The following is a 19,858-nucleotide window of genomic DNA, read 5'->3' on the forward strand; positions in this document are numbered from 1 at the left end:
GTGGAGGTCCTTCTCCTTCTTTTTCTTTTGTAAAAACTGAACTGAAGTATTCATTAAGGCAGTCGGCTAGCCCTTTATTCTCTTCTACATACCTTCCGTCCTTTATTTTTAATTTAGTTATTCCTTGTTTTAATTTCCTTTTTTCATTTATATATATGAAGAATGTCTTATCCCCTTTTTTCATAGACTGAGCTAGTTTTTCTTCTGCCTGCGCTTTAGAAGTTCTTATAACTTGCTTGGCCTCTTTCTGCCTAATCTTGTAGATTTCCTTGTCTTCATTGCTCTGTTTTTTTTTATAATTACAAAATGCTAGCTTTTTATTTTTAATGATTTGGGCCACTTCTGCCGAGTACCACAGTGGTCTCTTCCTTTTTTTGCTTTTACTGACAAGTCTAATGCAATTTTCTGTTGCCTTCAATAATGCACCTTTTAAGTAGTCCCATTTCTCCTGGACTCCATGTAATCCATTCCAGTCTGATAAGGACTCATTTATGACTAATTTCATTTTTGAAAAGTCTGTTTTTCTAAAATCTAAAACTTTTGTTTTTGTGTGGTGGGACTCTTTCACAGTTCTTATATTAAACCACACTGACTGGTGATCACTAGATCCCAAGGTTTCGCCTACAATGACATCATATACCGAATCCCCATTTGTGAATACCAAATCCAAAATGGCCTCCCTCCGGGTTGGCTCCTCAACCATTTGTTGTAGGGATAACCCCAGTAGGGAGTTTAGAATATCTGTACTCCTGGTAGAACTTGCTATTTTGGTTTTCCAGTTTATATCTGGAAGATTGAAATCTCCCATAATGATAACTTCTCATTTCATTGTCATTTTAGCTATTTCTTCAACTAGTAGATCATCTAGTTCTTTAACTTGACCAGATGGTCTATATATCACACCTACACGAGTTACTGCATGATTAGCAAACTGCAACGTAACCCAAACTGACTCTATGTTGGCCTCACCAACTTGTATTAGGTTAGATTTAATGCTATCTTTCACATACAGGGCCACTCCTCCTCCTTTCTTGCCTTCTCTGTCTCTTCTGTATAAAGAGTACCCTGGTATGGTTATGTCCCAGTCATTTCTTTCATTAAACCATGTCTCCGTAACAGCCACTAAATCTACATTCTCAGATGCCATTATTGACCCAAGTTCATTGATTTTTTTACCTAAACTGCGAGCATTTGTAGACAGGACTCTGAGCTTATCATTTCTTAACCTCTGTGCTTCTGACCTGTTCTGGCATTGTTTCGGGGGGCAATTGGACTCTTTTATTTTCACTCTTTTGCCCCCCCTTCCTAGTTTAAATACTCTTTTGCAAATTCTTGGAGTTGTTCACTAAGTACATTTGTTCCTTTGAGAGAAAGATGCAAACCATCTTTTTTGTACAGTTCCTTTCTATTCCAAGTAGAGCTATCATGAGAAACAAAGCCAAATCCTTGCTCTTGACACCATTTACCAAGCCATATGTTGAACTCCTTTATGCGCCTCTGCCTATCATTCTGAACATTATGCACAGGCAGAACTTCAGAAAATGAAATGGTGGATGCAAAATCCTGTACGTCATTACCAAGTGTGATAAAAGATTTGAAAGACCAGGGCAAAAAATGAAGAGCTGCTACCCATAGAAACATACTCACTGCCAGCCACAATACAGCTAGTGCAGCTTAGAATCAATTAATTCCATAATATATCTATACAAGGGGAGGAGATCTATTTTTCTAATACACAGCTCCAAATCTTCTGCTTACCTTGGTGGTGCATCCACCACTAGGGGGAGCTCACTGAAGACAGATTTATTATTGCGTTCAATGGGAGCTGAATAAACCCATATGGAGCAGGCTCCCCCTAGTGGTGCCTGCATACATCTGTATGCCGTGAGCTCCCCCTAGTGGTGCCTGCATATATCTGTATGCCGTGAGCTCCCCCTAGTGGTGCCTGCATATATCTGTATGCTGTGAGCTCCCCCTAGTGGTGCCTGCATATATCTGTAGGTCGTGAGCTCCCCCTAGTGGTGCCTGCATATATCTGTATGCCGTGAGCTCCCCCTAGTGGTTCCTACATATATCTGCATGCCGTGAGCTCCCCCTAGTGGTTCCTACATATATCTGTATGCCGTGAGCTCCCCTAGTGGTGCCTGCATATATCTGTATGCAGTGAGCTCCCCCTAGTGGTTCCTACATATATCTGTATGCCGTGAGCTCCCCCTAGTAGTTCCTACATATAACTGTATGCAGTGAGCTCCTCTAGTGGTGACAGGCAACCAGAAGCAGGGGATTTGGACCTTGGGGGTCAGAAATATGGAGTGCCAGACATTCATTTTCAAAATGTTGATTCTTACAGAGGAAAAATCTTCTCCAGAGGGCACGTAACGGCTGCTTGCGTCTTCTCTATAGATGAGCACTCTGCAAACACTGCTTCATTGTATGGTCTGATTAGACTCACCTGTTTGTCCATTCTTAAAGGGAGTCTGTTGGCAGTTTTGACCATACAAAACTGCTGACGGTGCTAGGTAAGGGCCCAGGGGACAAACATATCTTTTGTGATGCTTTATTATCAGGAGTAGTGTGAATACATACTTTTATTCAGCTATGTTCTGCTCCCGCAAGTGCAATAGAGAAGGAGCTTCACAGCCCCTTTCCTCTGAGTGACAGCCATTTTGGGCTCCTGGTGGGAGGCAGCAAGCACTTCACGGTGAAGCTCTGCCTCCTAGGTACTTGCAGGAGCAGAAATCTAGCAGAATAACAGTTCATATTCTCCCTACTCCTGATAAAATCACCACAAAAGTTATGTTTGTACAGCAGTCCCCAGATCCTACCTAGTGCGGTCAGCAGTTTTGCATGGGGAAAACTGCTGTAAGGCTTCCTTTAAGGTGCCCATACATTAGACCAAATTTGAGGAAAATGGACGATTTCAACCAACATGAACCTTCATCAGGTGGAATTTAACAACAAATTATCACTTTAGCCGACTGATCACAAGTTTTGAAATTTTCATCCAATAGTCGCTAGTTCACGGTTCACGGTTCACAGAAAGGTCGCTCGTCTGCTAGCCAGTGTCACTGTACATGCATGGTCAGTCTGAATATCTAAAATCTGCAAAATCAACTAATGTGCATGGCAGGATCGGTGAAGCCATTAACCTACTTCTATGTAATGTGTATGGCCACCACTACTAGGAACAATTAAGCTTCTGGTATCTGTATCCAGCGAGTCAGAGGTGGACGGGCCGGGAGGCACGAGCCGCGTTTACAACACGATGACAGATGGCTCCTATTTACTGCCATAAAAACTTGTCAATGCGTAAATCCTTCTGTTTCAGCTCTGATCCATCACAGCTTAAATGCAATCATTTGATGCCAAGACATAAACCCTGACTCCACAGAAATACAGGGCCGCAGATAAGGAATGCATTCGAGAAACGGAAGATGCGGAAAATGACCCCCTCCCCCGCAAACGGCATCAGTATTAATGTTAATACATTAGAAAATAATACCAGCTGTTGAGCCAATTTATCCTCTGAACTTGTGTATCTAAGCCTGTGATACTGTCTGCTGTGTACCTATCATGTGTGATACTGTCCGCTGAGTAGCTGTATCTAATCCTATCAAGTGTGATACTGTCTGCTGAGCATATATCTAATCCTATCAAGTGTGATACTGTCTACTGAGCTATTGTATCTAAGCCTATCATGTGTGATACCGACTTCTGAGCATATATCTAATCCTATCAAGTGTGATACTGTCTACTGAGCTATTGTATCTAAGCCTATCATGTGTGATACTGTCTGCCGAGCTGCTGTATCTAATCCTATCATGTGTGATACTGTCTACTGAGCTATTGTATCTAAGCCTATCATATGTGATACTGACTACTGAGCTATTGTATCTAAGCCTATCATGTGTGATACTGTCTGCTGAGCTATTGTATCTAAGGCCTCTTTCACACTTGCGTTGTCCGGATCCGGCGTGTACTCCACTTGCCGGAATTACACGCCGGATCCGGAAAAACGCAAGTGTACTGAAAGCATTTGAAGACGGATCCGTCTTCAAAATGCTTTCAGTGTTACTATGGCACCCAGGACGCTATTAAAGTCCTGGTTGCCATAGTAGGAGCGGGGAGCGGTATACTTACAGTCCGTGCGGCTCCCGGGGCGCTCCAGAGTGACGTCAGAGCGCCCCATGCGCATGGATCATGTGATCCATGCGATCACGTCATCCATGCGCTTGGGGCGCCCTGACGTCACTCTGGAGCGCCCCGGGAGCCGCACGGACGGTAAGTATACTGCTCCCCCGCTCCCCGCTACACTTTGCCATGGCTGCCAGGACTTTAGCGTCCCGGCAGCCATGGTAACCATTGAGAAAAAGCTAAACGTCGCATCCGGCAATGCGCCGAAACGACGTTTAGCTTAAGGCCGGATCCGGATCAATGCCTTTCAATGGGCATTCATTCCGGATCCGGCCTTGCGGCAAGTGTTCCGGATTTTTGGCCGGAGCAAAAAGCGCAGCATGCTGCGCTATTTGCTGCGGCCAAAAAACGTTCCGTTCCGGAACGGAAGACATCCTGATGCATCCTGAAGGACGGACTGTCCATTCAGAATGCATGGGGATAATCCTGATCAGTATTCTTCCGGCATAGAGCCCCGACGACGGAACTCTATGCCGGAAGAAAAGAACGCAGATGTGAAAGAGCCCTAAGCCTATCATGTGTGATACTGTCTGCTGAGCTATATATCTAATCCTATGAAGAGTGATACTGTCTACTGAGCTATTGTATCTAAGCCTATCATGTGTAAAACTGTCTGTTGAGCTGCTGTATCTAATCCTATCATGTGTGATACTGACTACTGAGCCGCAATATCTAATCCTATCATGTGTGATACTGTCTGCTGAGCTTCTGTATCTAATCCTATCATGTGTGATACTGTCTGCTGGGCCTCTGTATCTAATCCCATCATGTGTGATATTGTCTGTTGAGCTGCTGTATCTAATCCTATCATGTGTGATACTGTCTGCTGGGCCTCTGTATCTAATCCTATCATGTGTGATATTGTCTGTTGAGCTGCTGTATCTAATCCTATCATGTGTGATACTGTCTGCTGAGCTTCTGTATCCAATCCTATCATGTGTGATATTGTCTGTTGAGCTGCTGTATCTAATCCTATCATGTGTGATACTGTCTGCTGAGCCTCTGTATCTAATCCTATCATGTGTGATATTGTCTGTTGAGCTGCTGTATCTAATCCTATCATGTGTGATACTGTCTGCTGAGCTTCTGTATCCAATCCTATCATGTGTGATACTGTCTGCTGAGCCGCAATATCTAATCCTATCATGTGTGATACTGTCTGCTGAGCTTCTGTATCTAATCCTATCATGTGTGATACTGTCTGCTGAGCTTCTGTATCTAATCCTATCATGTGTGATACTGTCTGCTGAGCTTCTGTATCTAATCCTATCATGTGTGATACTGTCTGCTGGGCCTCTGTATCTAATCCCATCATGTGTGATACTGTCTGCTGAGCTGTGTATCTAATCCTATCGTGTGTGATACTGTCTGCTGAGCTGCTGTATCTAATACTATTGTGTGATACCTTCCCGCTGTATTTTTATCTGTGGACGATGCAAAAATTCTGTTGATTTCGAACACAATATTTTAATCACTCACGATTTTCACTACTTGCTGTTAGTGAATGGAAACAATCCTTATTTAGATAAGGAACTGTAAATATACTGTACGTCGTTTAAAGCATGTCGCACGGCTGGTTGCTTCTACAAAACTTTGGCGCATCTGCCGCCAGCGCAGGGGGATTAAGACCAGGGTCTAAATCGCCGGTCTTAATAAATGACCCCCAAAGTCTATTGCAAAGTTGCAGGGTCTTATACAAATCAGTGTCTGAGCGCCGAAAGAACGTTGGCAGATGGGTGAAAATCATGTAAATTCTATTATAGAAATTATATTTTATTATTTTTCTTCATTTCCCTATTTTTCTGTGAAAGCCTTAAAAAAAGAAAAGAAAAAAGAAAATGAAAAGATCGCTGCTTGAAGGATCCGAAACTGAGTAAAGCTCCAGTGTCCAGCATTGGTCCTGCTGTCTCCGCTTCACATCTACAAGGCCTGGGGGAGGTGAAGGTCCTACGAGGGACACCAGATATTCCCATGGGAGTCCGGAGCGTTGACATACGGAATGTTCCAGACCCAGGGTCTATCTGAAAGACAACACAGGAGAGGTGAGCGGCTGCTTCCATCGCTGAAGGGGAACAGGGGAGGGGGGGTTGCCTGGCGATCACACATTGATGAAGATGAAAGAAGCTTGGAAAACGAGAGAGGGGGCGGACTTAAAAATCAAGAGGATCTGATGAATAAATGCCCAGCATCGGGAGATGAGAAAACAACAACATAAGCAAATGATAGTCGCCTGCTTAAAAGATGGGCGATCCACGTCATGACGCGGTCATGTGACTGCGCCAGAAACACAGAGGGCGAGGATTTCTATAAAACTATCATCCACAGAGGACGATCACAGAGTTCAATGCGTATCATTTCTGATTCTAGGCTTCTTGATTTATGAATGTAATGCCAAAGCTACAGTAAACACTGACACATAGACCAAATATCAGGGAGTGACACCTCTATAACAATGTATAGTTATATGAAATTCTGGGTTCTGTGTAAAGCTGGGGCAGTGATGAGCCACCTGGTCCTGTTCAGCCTGAGCCTGCTGATTCATGAACAGAATGCTTCAATGTGTAGGAGGAGTGAGAGGACACTGGAGGTAATTCAACCGTTCCACAGGGGTGTCATTGATTGGCATATAAACCTGCCTCTGTGTCAGTCTTCACTAAGGGTCTGGCATTCTGTTCCTAGAGCATTCTCTCGGACAGTAGTAGTGCATGGATTTGTGGCAGGACACGGAAAGTGACCTGAATGCATATTGGCTGCCAGGGCATGCTGGGGGTTGTAGTTTTACAAGCTCAGGTTTATATTATGAGGTGGATTAGTGTAACCTCAGCGTACGCTGTGCGCGTGCTGTAAATCCAGCGGCTAATGCCTCATGCACGTGACCGTTCAGTTTTTTGCGGTCTGCAAATTGCGGATCCGCAAAACACGGAAGCCGCCCATGTGCCTTCTGCAATTTGCGGAACGGAACAGGCGGCCCATTGTAGAAATGCCTATTCTTGTCCGCAAAACGGACAAGAATAGGACATGTTATTTTTTTTGCAGGGCCACGGAACGGAGCAACGGAGTGCTGTCCGCATCTTTTGAGGCACCATTGAAGTGAATAGGTCCGCACCCAAGCCGCCAAAACTGCGGCTCGGATGCGGACCAGAACAACGGTCGTGTGCATGAGGCCTAATTCTCCAGTTTTTCCCGTCGCTGGAGACTTAATTCCCGCTAACTGCCTGTCAAATCCTGGTGATTCACGGAACGATCAAGGCATGATTTTCACGCCATTAACACTGTCGTTTTTCCACCCACAGTTGCAGATTATTCTCCCTTCACCGACGAGCAGAAAAAAATAACCCCCGGGCTGCCAAGCAGCGAGCAACCATCTTTCCAAGAAACAGCATAAGGCGGCTCTTGGTGAGATGTCACTGTTAAAGGAGCCTCGCCCCCCACTTTATTCTCCATTTGGAAACTATATGGCTCCTATAAGGAGATCTGAAGGAGTCGCTAATAGTTCCAGGGTTTTCCTTACCTCCTCCTGGTCTACTAACCCTTTCACGTGTCCTTCAGAGTGTCATGCCTGCACTGAACATGGCCGCACACATAACGATCACTAGAAGCGATGAATGATAATAGACATCGACTTCCCTCGACACTAAACTCAGGGCAAATACACGTGTTATTTTAATGGTGGGGATAAAAAGTCACCAGAAACCCTGTGGCGCCGCTTATCTCTTAGACAGAAAAAAAAGAAAGACACATTTGTTTTCACCAGTGCAGATGTGTCAGGACTGTCAGGCTGCTCCAGTACACAAGAAATGGGGATAGAAATCTGCCTGCACAGCTGCAGGACTGTCTATAGAGAGCGCTCTGACACACTGTAACCATGCAGCTGTGCGTGAGCAGGAGATGATCGGTATGGCTGTAGCAGCCTATGGATATCAAGAAGACTGTTGCCATTCTCCCATAGCTCCTTAGCCAAGTCCTTGATTTCAAGGTGGAATGCCACTTGTCCACACTGGACCGCCCCTTTAAAAGGACCTGTGTCCTCTCCTGACAGGTCTGTTTTAATAACTATTTGCAGTCACAAATAGTAATAACAACTCTGGCACATGTTTTCTTATGACTCTGTGTTGTGCTGTTCCTTTATTATTCCTGCTAGAAGCGTAAATGAATTGCTAACAGTTTACAATGAAGGTCCAGATGGGTGTTAACAGTTGGGGGTGTGCCACTGGCAACAGGGATTGGATAGTGTCAGAGAGTGCAGGGACACACCTCCAACTGGTGATTGCAGACTGCTAGCATTCACTCATAGACTTCTAGTAGGAATAACAGAGGAACGGCACAGCGCAGAATCATAAAAACAGATGCTCCAGAATTCTTATTACATGGGGAGGGGGGGCAAGTAGTTACTAAAACAGACACGTCAAGAGAGGGGATGGGTTCACACAGCCCCTACGCATACGACCCGAGCGCCGCTTAATGTTCTGGAAGATTAATCCTCACAACAAGTTTCTAAAATAACATTTTTTTTGCTCAAACTTGAATGCTCTGTAATAATGTCATCTGTTCCCCTCCGGTAAGTAGAAAATGATGGAAATCGTACTTTCACCCACACAGAGGAGAAGTGACTGTAATGCATTGTGTGACAGAATTACTGAGCGGGGACATAATGAATTCTCAATGAGAAGGCAGACAATTTCCTTCAGACTCTCTCAAAATTGGTGCTGGGCGTAATACGCTTTCATAATGTCGCCGCTTTTAGAGAAGGTGCAGCACTGCCCCCCAAAACCCCCCCTCCCCAAGGTTGTATAGAACACAGACGGAAAGACCCGCTGCTGTGATCCAAGCTGCGGATCGCTTCTCCCTCTTATAATTAGAAGAAGGCACCAAACAGTCTCCAATTACAAGCCCTAGCGCGGAGCGCATCTATATTAATCCAATCACTCCTAGTAGATGGTGCGAGCATTTAGCGCAACGCACCCGCAGCTTATAATGCCAGCGCCGCCTAAACAAAGCTAAATCACTGTATACTGAAAAGTTCCTCAGCAATTTCTCACCATCTCTGCTCGTTGTCAGTGAATGGGAATATTCTTCTTTATACTGAAAGGGCAGAAACCCCATACAAATGGATGACTTCTCACAGCAGAGGGTTTGTTGCAACTGTATCCAGCGTAAACTCTGGCAGACTCTGGAGTGATACATGTAAGGCTCCTTTCACATCACCATTTCTCCTGCATGCAGGACTTTCGTCTCCACTAAACAATCATATTCTGAGCGGACACCGAACGGACCCCATTACAGTCTATGGGGTCTTTAGGCTCTGTTACGCTCAGTTAGGTCTCAGTTATCTGTAGAATCCGTCCTTTCCGTTCTCCTGCTCCTCAATGGAGCCGGAGAACGGAAAGGAGAAACGGCGATGTGAAAGGTGCCTTAGGCGTTTTGGCTTTCCGTTTGTGAGATCCGTTCAGGGCTCTCACAAGCGGTCCAAAACGGATCAGTTTTGCCCTAATGCATTCTGAATGGAAAAGGATCCGCTCAGAATGCAGTTTGCCTCCGATCAGTCTCCATTCCGCTTGCAGCGTTTTGGTGTCCGTCTGACGAAACTGAGCCAAACGGATCCGTCCTGACACACAATGTAAGTCAATGGGGACGGATCAGTTTTCTATGGCACAATAAAAAACGGATCCATCCTCCATCGACTTTCAATGGTGTTCATGACGGATCCGTCTTGGCTGTTAAAGATAATACAAACGGATCCGTTCTGAGCAAATGCAGACGGTTGTATTATCTGAACGGATCCGTCCATGACGGATCTGCACAAAACGCGAGTGTGAAAGTAGCCTTACCTGCACTGATACATTGTAACAAACAAGAAAGGAGAGAGATTTGTGCCGTTGTTGTGTTTAGCTCTAGGTCTATACAGGATTTATATCCCATGGAAAGAGCAAGAGCGAAAATTTTGTTTTGAACGATGGAGCCGAATGTTTCAGCATCAGACACCACAATCATCAAAAGTATATCTCTGGGACCCCCACGCAAGGAGACAGGGGTCCGCTGACAAATAGGTCAGTGGCTGCTTTAACCATTTATAATCAGTGTTTGCCATTGAAGCTGATGGAACAAGCTATCTTTGGTAGTCACTTTGCATTGGGCATATGGGGTCACGGGACCACCGTTCTCCAGATATGTGTGTGTGTATATTTTGGGGGTGGATGGATGGGGGGAGTCCTTCAATTTGCCCCCTATACAATGGAAGAAACACACACACGTGACTCCATGTGTCATGTACGACTGGCGGCTCCAGTACAGATCACAGAACTCTTACCTTTCCCAGTGTATCGCTCGGGGGGTAAATCAAATGGAACTGGAAACGTTCCGGAAGAATCTTTCTTACTGGAGAAGATATTCAGCTTCACCTGGAAGGTTCCACTGGGGAGGTCCTGCACAGAAGAACAGAGGATTTCAGGAAGGACTGGATAAAGCAAAAAGAGCAAAATCATTTAAAGGAGTCGTCCATATGTGGATGGCTTATCCTCAGGATAGGCCTTCACTATCTGATCAGTGGGGATCTGACACCTCACACCCGGCCGATAAGCTGTCTGGCAATAGCTCCGGTGCGGCGCCCAATGAATTCAATGGGACCAGCGCGGGGCGTCAGACACCCACCAATCAGCTAGTGATGGCTTATTCTGAGGATGGACTGCCCCTTTAAAGGAGGTTCTGGTTTTATGCAAAAAAATTATAATAATTCAATGATTATATAATGAAAAGTCTTGCAATATTCTAATAGACCTCACATTCTTTTTCAAGATCTCTGCTTGATGTCAGTAAATGGGAAGAAACTAAACGTTGTAACCCTGTCCCGCAGTAGCACAAATCTCTCTCCGGTCCTGATAGTTTGTTACGATCATTGCAGGTAAAATGCATCAGTCTAAATTTCAAACTACTTAGCTCACATCGTTGATGGCCTAAGAACAGAATTTACAAACAGCAAGCAGAGTTTTTGAAAAGGGTGAGGAAATGAAATATGAATTTTGTTACAAAGTTGCATAATTTCTCATATTGATGCTTTATTTGCTCACGACCGGAGGGGCCCTTTACTCAAAGGAAACTTAAGTCCTGCAACTATTTCATAGATCTTGTTTAAAGGGGTTATCCAGAAAAATATATTGATGACCTATCCTCAGATGAGCGGTTAGAAGAGTCATTCAAGTCAATGGGGCTGATCTGTAATACCAAGTACTGCCACTATACAATGTATGGCGCTGTGCTTGGAAAGCTGCTGTGAAGTCATCTCGCTCACCAGAGCTCCGCGGCTTCCTGAAACTGTTGATGGGCGGGGGTCCCGGGACTCAGACTCCTGCCGAGGTGTCTGAGAATAGGTCATCATTATCTTTTCCCGGATATCCCCTTTAATTCCTCTTCTGTCTAATGATCTGTTTGCGGTCAGCGAATGGAAACATTCTGGTTTACAGTTAGAGGCTCAATATACTGTATATTCGTGCTTACACGGATGGCAGTCTGCCATGCTGTACTAGATATTACTCCAGATTCAAATCTACCAGTGTCCAACAGATGATGTGCGCCAGGCGTTCTGTACAGAGATGGCGGTGCATGGGGGACGGTAGCAGGACTGCCATGAGGAACCTCGCAGCTATCGACACCTGGGAACAGATTTGCTGGCGCAGCTTCGATTGTTCCTTACTGATCCCTGACACAGAAGAGATCTTCCAAATGCACAACAGGAAAACACTGAATATAAAGTGGAGGATCTGCGTAGCTATCCGGAGGTCGCGTCACCGCATCTGAATGATCTGCGAAAGTGACAAAATGTGCACAGCTCTGGTACAGTATATCTGCCAGACACAAAACCACTTAAAGGGGCACTACATCGGCGGCCTGTATGCATCTACAAATTTCTGTGCAGTTAAATGCAATCTTTTGCTCTCTCTTATCAGTCATTTCAGACAGGGGAGAGGCTGCAACACAATACTAAAGGATCCCATAATAGTTAGAAAGGGTGTACCTACACTTTCCAGTGTGTATGGGGGTGCCCCAGCTCAACTCCGATAGCAGATGGGGAAAGACATATTGGGCATGTTGGGTTTTAAAGGGCATCTGTCAGCAGATTTGTACCTAGGACACTGGCTGACCTGTTACATGTGCGCTTGGTTTTCCTTCCTTTGAGGGATATCTGGCTTTCACTGTGTTGAAGACCCATAACTGGGGCTCCACAGTTATTTTGCATATTACTGTTTCCCAGGGAGTTTTGCACTTTGGATTGCTGTGTTGAGACTCTTAAATGAGGCTCCACAGTGTTTTCTGTAGCTCGTCTCCCTAAGATTTGCTATTGTTTTGTTTGACATGTGCACTTGGCAGCTGAAGGCATCTGTGTTGGTCCTGTGTTCATATGTGCCCGCATTGCTGAGAAAAATTATGTTGTAATATATGCAAATGAGCCTCTAGGAGCAACGGGGGCGTTACCATTACACCTAGAGGCTCTGCTCTCTCTGCAACTGCTGCGCACTATGCACTTTGATTGACAGGGCCAGACATCGACATGTTTTCACTGCTTGGCTCTGTTCATTAACCCCTTCTACCCCGGGACAGTTTTCGCCCTTCTGCCCAGGCCATGTTTTGCAAATCTGACATGTGTCACTTTATGTGGTAATAGCTTTGGAACACTTTTATTTACCCAAGCCATTCTGAGACTGTTTTCACGTGACACATTGTACTTTGTAATTTGAATCAATATATTTCACCTTTATTTATGAAAAAATACCAAATTTACCCAAAATTTTGAAAGATTTGCATTTCTATTTCTCTGCTTTTAAAACAAAAAGTTATAAAATATTTATTACTTCACATTCCCCATATGTCTATTTTATGTTGGCATCATTTTGTAAATGTCATTTTATTTTTTTTAGCACGTTAGAAGGCTTAGAATTTTAGAAGCAATTCTTCCAATTTTTAAGAAAATTTCCAAAACCCACTTTTTAAGGACCAGTTCAGATCTGAAGTCACTTTGTGGGGCCTACATAGTGGAAAACCCCCATAAATGACCCCATTGTAGAAACTACACCCCTCAAGCTACTCAAAACTGATTCTACAAACTTTGTTAACCCTTCAGGTGTTCCACAAGAATTAAAGGAAAATGGAGATGAAATTTCTAAATTTCACTTTTTTGGCAGATTGTTCATTTTAATCCATTTATTTATTTAACACATCGATGGTTAACAGCCAAACAAAATTCAACATTTATTACCCTGATTCTGCGGTTTACAGAAACACCCCACATGTAGTCGTAAACTGCTGTATGGGCACACGGCAGGGCGCAGAAGAAAAGGAGCGCCGTATGGTTTTTGGAAGGCAGATTTTGCTGAACTGTTTTTTAGATGCCATGTCTCATTTGAAGCCCCCCTGATGCACCCTTACAGTAGAAACTTCCAAAAAGTCACCCCATTTTGGAAACTAGGGGATAAGGTGCCAGTTTTATTAGTACTATTTTGGGGTACATTTTTTAATTGTTCTACATTAAGATTTTTGTGAGGCAAGGTAAACAAAAAATGGCTGTTTTGGCACAGTTTTTTTTATTATTTTACAACATTCATCTGACAGGGTATTTTTTATAGAACAGGTTGTTAAGAACACAATGATATCAAATATGTCTACATTCTTTGTTTGTTTCAGTTTTACATAAAAAAGCATTTTTGAGAAAAAAAATTATGTTTTTGTGTTTTTTTTTCTTTTTTAAAATAAACCCTTTTTTTTTATTCTGTCCCACTTTGGGACTTCAGCTTTAGGGGGTCTGATTCCCTCTGCAATGCATTACAATACATCTGTATTGTAATGCATTGTCTGTTAGTGGGGCCTGGATCTCCTCGGCCCTCGTAGAAGGCAGGTCCCGATGCCGTGCAAGGCATTGGGCAGCCTGTGCATGGCATCGGGTCCCCGCCACAGCAGTGCAGGGACCCGATGGGCTCCCTCACCCGCCGCATGCACCTTCTATGCCGCTGTTAGCGCTGACCGCAGTATACAAGGGGTTAATCCACCGGCACTGGCTTTTATAGTGATGTCGGCGGATACAGCAGGGGCCCGGCTATCAGGGACTGCCAGGCCCCTGCAGTGATCGGGCACACACTGCTCCGATACCCGCCCGATCACCATGACGTAATAGTACGTCAAAATGCGGCAAGTCACTTGCCGCCATGACGTACTATTATGTCATATGTCGGGAAGGGGTTAAAGTAGATAGGATGCAGCAGTTGCAGAGAGCGTAGAAACTCTAGGTGTAACAGCTACGCCCCCGTTGCGCATAGAGACTTATTTGCATATAATAAAACATAATTTTTCTCTGCAATGCGAGCACATATGAACATGGGACCAACACAGATGCCTTCAGCTGCCAAGTGCACATGTAACAGGTCAGCCAGTGTCATAGGTACAAATCTGCTGACAGATGCCCTTTAACATGCTCAATCTTTAGTACTACAGCAAATCGGCTAACACTAGGGATGTTTGGCAGTGGCCTCCCCTTTTCTACAGTGCAATGGTGGTCATATATTTGTACATCGGAGGCAGTATTATAGTAGTTATATTCTTGTACATAGGAGGCAGTATTATAGTAGTTATATTCTTGTACATAGGAGGCAGTATTATAGTTATATTCTTGTACATAGGAGCAGTATTATAGTAGTTATATTCTTGTACATAAGAGCAGTATTATAGTAGTTATATTCTTGTACATAAGAGCAGTATTATAGTAGTTATATTCTTGTACATAGGAGGCAGTATTATAGTAGTTATATTCTTGTACATAAGAGCAGTATTATAGTAGTTATATTCTTGTACATAGGAGGCAGTATTATAGTAGTTATATTCTTGTACATAGGAGCAGTATTATAGCAGTTATATTATTGTACATAGGAGGCAGTATTATAGTAGTAATATTCTTGTACATAGGAGGCAGTATTATAGTAGTTATATTCTTGTACATAGAAGCAGTATTATAGTAGTTATATTCTTGTTCATAGGAGCAGTATTATAGTAGTTATATTCTTGTACATAAGAGCAGTATTATAGTAGTTATATTCTTGTACATAGGAGCAGTATTATAGTAGTTATATTCTTGCACATAGGAGGCAGTATTATGGTAGTTATATTCTTGTACATAGGAGGCAGTATTATAGTAGTTATATTCTTGTACATAAGAGCAGTATTATAGTAGTTATATTCTTGTACATAGGAGGCAGTATTATAGTAGTTATATTCTTGTACATAGGAGCAGTATTATAGTAGTTATATTCTTGTACATAGGAAGCAGTATTATAGTAGTTATATTCTTGTACATATGAGCAGTATTATAGTAGTTATATTCTTGTACATAGGGGGCAGTATTATAGTAGTAATATTCTTGTACATAGGAGCAGTATTATAGTAGTTATATTCTTGTACATAGGAGGCGGTATTATAGTAGTTATATTCTTGTACACAGGAGCAGTATTATAGTAGTTATATTCTTGTACATAGGAGGCAGTATTATAGTAGTTATATTCTTGTTCATAGGAGCAGTATTATAGTAGTTATATTATTGTACATAGGAGCAGTATTATAGTACTTATATTCTTGTACATAGGAGGCAGTATTATAGTAGTTATATTCTTGTTCATAGGAGCAGTATTATAGTAGTTATATTATTGTACATAGGAGCAGTATTATAGTACTTATATTCTTGTACATGCTGAACACAGAGCTGAAGGAGCTGGATCCAATAGTTATGAACCCGCATGAGAAACTGTAAAGAAATGCTGTGTTGATAACTTTTGAACCATGAGAGATATTGCAAATCTGATTGTGGCAATCAATTTCTGAGAAAATTTTGGTCTGGTATGATAAATGACCCTCTTCCCATTGGAAAAATTTGCCCTTGATCCAATAAGGGTGTCCTGAGAGTGGGCCTGAGCTGTGATACCGAGAATAGCCACTATATAATGTACGGCACTATGATTGGTAAGCTGTGAGGAGCCTGCTGCACTCACGGAGTACCACAGTCTCTTCAAATAGCTGATTGCTTGGGGTGCTGGGAATGGAACCCTCACCATTCAGATATTGGTGACCTATCCTGATAATAGAGAATTCACAGCTAGGACAATTACCCGTCAAAGGGTGTAATAAATCAGGTAATAGAATTATCAAAATTCACAGATTATCCCTCATAAAACATAACCTTTATTAGGATCTATATCATATAAAACACCCCAAAACAACAACTAAACAATATTATCACGGTCAAATGTGAATTGGTCCATTGTCTTGCCGTCAAAGGTTGAGATAATGTAGATCTTGGGCACTGTCCCTATATCTGACCGTAAGACTATAGACCCTGCCTACGACGACGGAAGGGACTTGGGACTAGAGACTAAGAGATTTTGTAATTGAATAGATTATATTTATATCGTTTTACCAACAACCATCACAACCATAGATGTATGGACAACTCAGATTATGTGGTTGTACCAATATAGCTTGAGTTATGTGTATTTTTTGTATATATTATTTGTGTTTTCATGCTTTGGTTTTTCACAATTGCACATTATTGTTTACTATTTTGATGTACTTATGGTAGTTTGGTCAATTATTTAGCAATAGGTCATCTCCATAATAGGTTCTATCCCGAATCAAGGCTGTCTTAGGGAATTTAGGAGGTTCCTAAAATAGGGGGCGGCTATTCCGTCGTTGTAGGCAGGGTCTATAGTCTGAGGGTCAGATATAGGGACAGTGCCCGAGATCTGCATTATCTCTAACCTTGCAGACAAGACGGTGGACCAATTCACATTTGACCGTGATAATATTGTTTAGTTGTTATTTTGGGGTGTTTTATATGATATAGGGCCTAATAATGGCTATCCTAATAATAGGCCATCAGGAAAAAATCCCAGACAACCCCTTTAAGTTGACAGTTAAAAAGTGAGGAACTTATTAAAATATTATTGAAAACTGGATGCTGTCTAAAAGGAAATCCGTTATTTCTTTGTTTATTGTGCTGTGGTCTTGGAGGAGGAGGGGGGTGGGGGGTGGCTCTTGTTACTATATTTGTATCTGTTACACCCCCTGCTGGTGACATCTAAAAGTACACAAAGCACCTATGCCTCTCAACAAGCTAACAAGCCTTGTAGCCTGGCTGTTCTCGAGTCTATTCACATAAGAGAATTCAATGCCCAATTAACCAGGCAGGAGTTCTGCTTGACAGCTCCCTGAATTCATGCAGCAGAGGAAGAAATACCAGTTAATGCAGAATTACAGGGTATTAAGACATAACATAGTGTAATTTTCTTAGTATGAGACCTTAGTATGTATACAGATGCTGAGTGCATAATGCACATACTTTAGGTAAAGGCTCTCGGGAGGCAGGACAGGGGCTGCTACACAGTCAATGGCATTTAATGATACCTTGCAGGCCTTAGCCCATTATGAGCTTGCAGGCAGATACGCTGCACACACATTATATTTTAAAATATATACTATAATATAATGTGTATATATATATATATATATATATATATATATATATATAGGAAAATTGGTGCACTCCTGATTAGCCTGTCTGCCCCATAGGTTGATTTTAATTAGTTTCAGTATAAAGCTGTAGCCTGCTCTCACTACATTCATTGGAAGCTGTCTAGCACAAGGAAAGGTATAGAGTGGGCTCGGCATGCATGTTGGTACCTGCATCCCTTGTAATGGAGGCCATTATGGCACCAAAAATGGTAAAAGGCAGAGTGGACCCAGCATGCATGAGGATCCAACACTCCCTGAACTTTATGGTGGCCATTATGGCGTATAACAGGTAGTATTAAGTGTTAGGACCTGTCTAACAGAGATCGCCTTGACGTTTGGCAGACGGGCTCAGATGGTTTTGTACAGAATGCATTGGCCAAGCATCTCACTTTATAAATAAGCGTAGCATTAGCACTATGATTTTTGGCATTATTGTACTTCATCTGATTTGCAGGGTGCTGCTGCATTGTCTCTTTTCTTTTTTTTTCTTCCTCTAGGTCTTTGCCATGGCGGCGTGCACCTGCGCACTGGGAGGTGCTGCCTAACCCCCTTTTTTTGCAGATATATATATATATATATATATTTATATATATTTATTTATATATATATATATATATATATATATATATTTATTTATATATATATATATATAAAATCATATATAATATAAATTATGGGCAGTATAAATGCAATATAACTACTGTAATAGTAACTCTAAAATGTCTCTAACCTGCATCACATATGAAAAGTGTGAGCAAGGCCTTGGATGGGAAATAATTGAAAATGTGACTTTTTCCATTGGAGTCGTACAAATTTATTTTAAACAAGTGCAAATAATAAGTCATCAGCGCAGAGAGATCAGTGGTAACAACACTAAAAATGCAGCCTATCCATTCACTAGAGAGCAGCGGTGGCATCACTGAGAATGCAGCCTATCCATTCACTAGAGATGAGCAGTGACATCACTGAGAATGCAGCCTATCCATTCACTAGAGATCAGCGGTGACATCACTGAGAATGCAACCTATCCATTCACTAGAGATCAGCGGTGACATCACTGAGAATGCAGCCTATCCATTCACTAGAGATCAGCAGTGACATCACTGAGAATGCAGCCTATCCATTAACTAGAGATCAGCGGTGACATCACTGAGAATGGAACCTATCCATTCACTAGAGATCAGCGGTGACATCACTGAGAATGGAGCCTATCAATTCACTAGAGATCAGCGGTGACATCACTGAGAATGCAGCCTATCCATTAACTAGAGATCAGCAGTGACATCACTGAGAATGCAGCCTATCCATTCACTAGAGATCAGCGGTGACATCACTGAGAATGCAACCTATCCATTCACTAGAGATCAGCGGTGACATCACTGAGAATGCAGCCTATCCATTAACTAGAGATCAGCAGTGACATCACTGAGAATGCAGCCTATCCATTAACTAGAGATCAGCGGTGACATCACTGAGAATGGAACCTATCCATTCACTACAGATCAGCGGTGACATCACTGAGAATGGAGCCTATCAATTCACTAGAGATCAGCGGTGACATCACTGAGAATGCAGCCTATCCATTTACTAGTGAGCAGCGGTGACATCACAGATACCACAGATGCAAAACTCTATTATATGATCGCACACCTTAATGTTAGTGACTTCCATGGGTCCTGGGCAGTGCCCCGACCCCCATGGATTCATTAATAACAGCGACAACAACACAGCTGCTCCAAGTATGGACTCACAAAAGCAGATGGCAGGAATAAGACCCCCAGTTCATAGGACCGGATAAACAGCTGGGCCCCATTCTTCTCCAGAGACCCCCACGCAGCTTTGGAGAGGTTTGCACTGAAAGAAACAAAATAAATGATAAACATCACCAATACTTGTAACAGCTCTGAACTAGTCTGTGTTGGAGAAAAATAATTTGCATTTCATTCATTTTGAAGGGGTTATCTGGCAAATGATAATGATGAATTATTCTCAGGATAGGTCATCATTATCACATCAGTGGGGGTCTGAGTCCTGGTACCCCCACGATTAGCTGTTTCAGGGAGCCGCTGCATTCGCCAGAGCTTCGGTGAGAAATACAGGCTCCCTGCAGCTTTCCAAGCACAGC

General features: G+C 42.8%; 1 protein-coding gene across 1 annotated transcript in view; it reads right to left on the minus strand.

The window, feature by feature from the left end:
* Nucleotides 1-6,079: 6,079 nt before the first annotated feature.
* The window catches only part of TDP1 (tyrosyl-DNA phosphodiesterase 1), a 91,497-nt gene continuing 77,718 nt past the window's right edge, over nucleotides 6,080-19,858 (minus strand). The window contains exons 14-16 of the mRNA XM_044271559.1: nucleotides 19,485-19,587; nucleotides 10,502-10,616; nucleotides 6,080-6,215 (exon numbers count right to left, since the gene is read on the minus strand). Of these exons, the coding sequence (XP_044127494.1) occupies nucleotides 6,142-6,215; nucleotides 10,502-10,616; nucleotides 19,485-19,587 (292 nt within the window). The 3' untranslated portion in view covers nucleotides 6,080-6,141. The remainder of the gene's footprint in view (nucleotides 6,216-10,501; nucleotides 10,617-19,484; nucleotides 19,588-19,858) is intronic.

Source organism: Bufo gargarizans, chromosome 11 (assembly GCF_014858855.1).
Source record: "Bufo gargarizans isolate SCDJY-AF-19 chromosome 11, ASM1485885v1, whole genome shotgun sequence".
NCBI classification, from domain to species: Eukaryota; Metazoa; Chordata; class Amphibia; order Anura; family Bufonidae; genus Bufo; species Bufo gargarizans.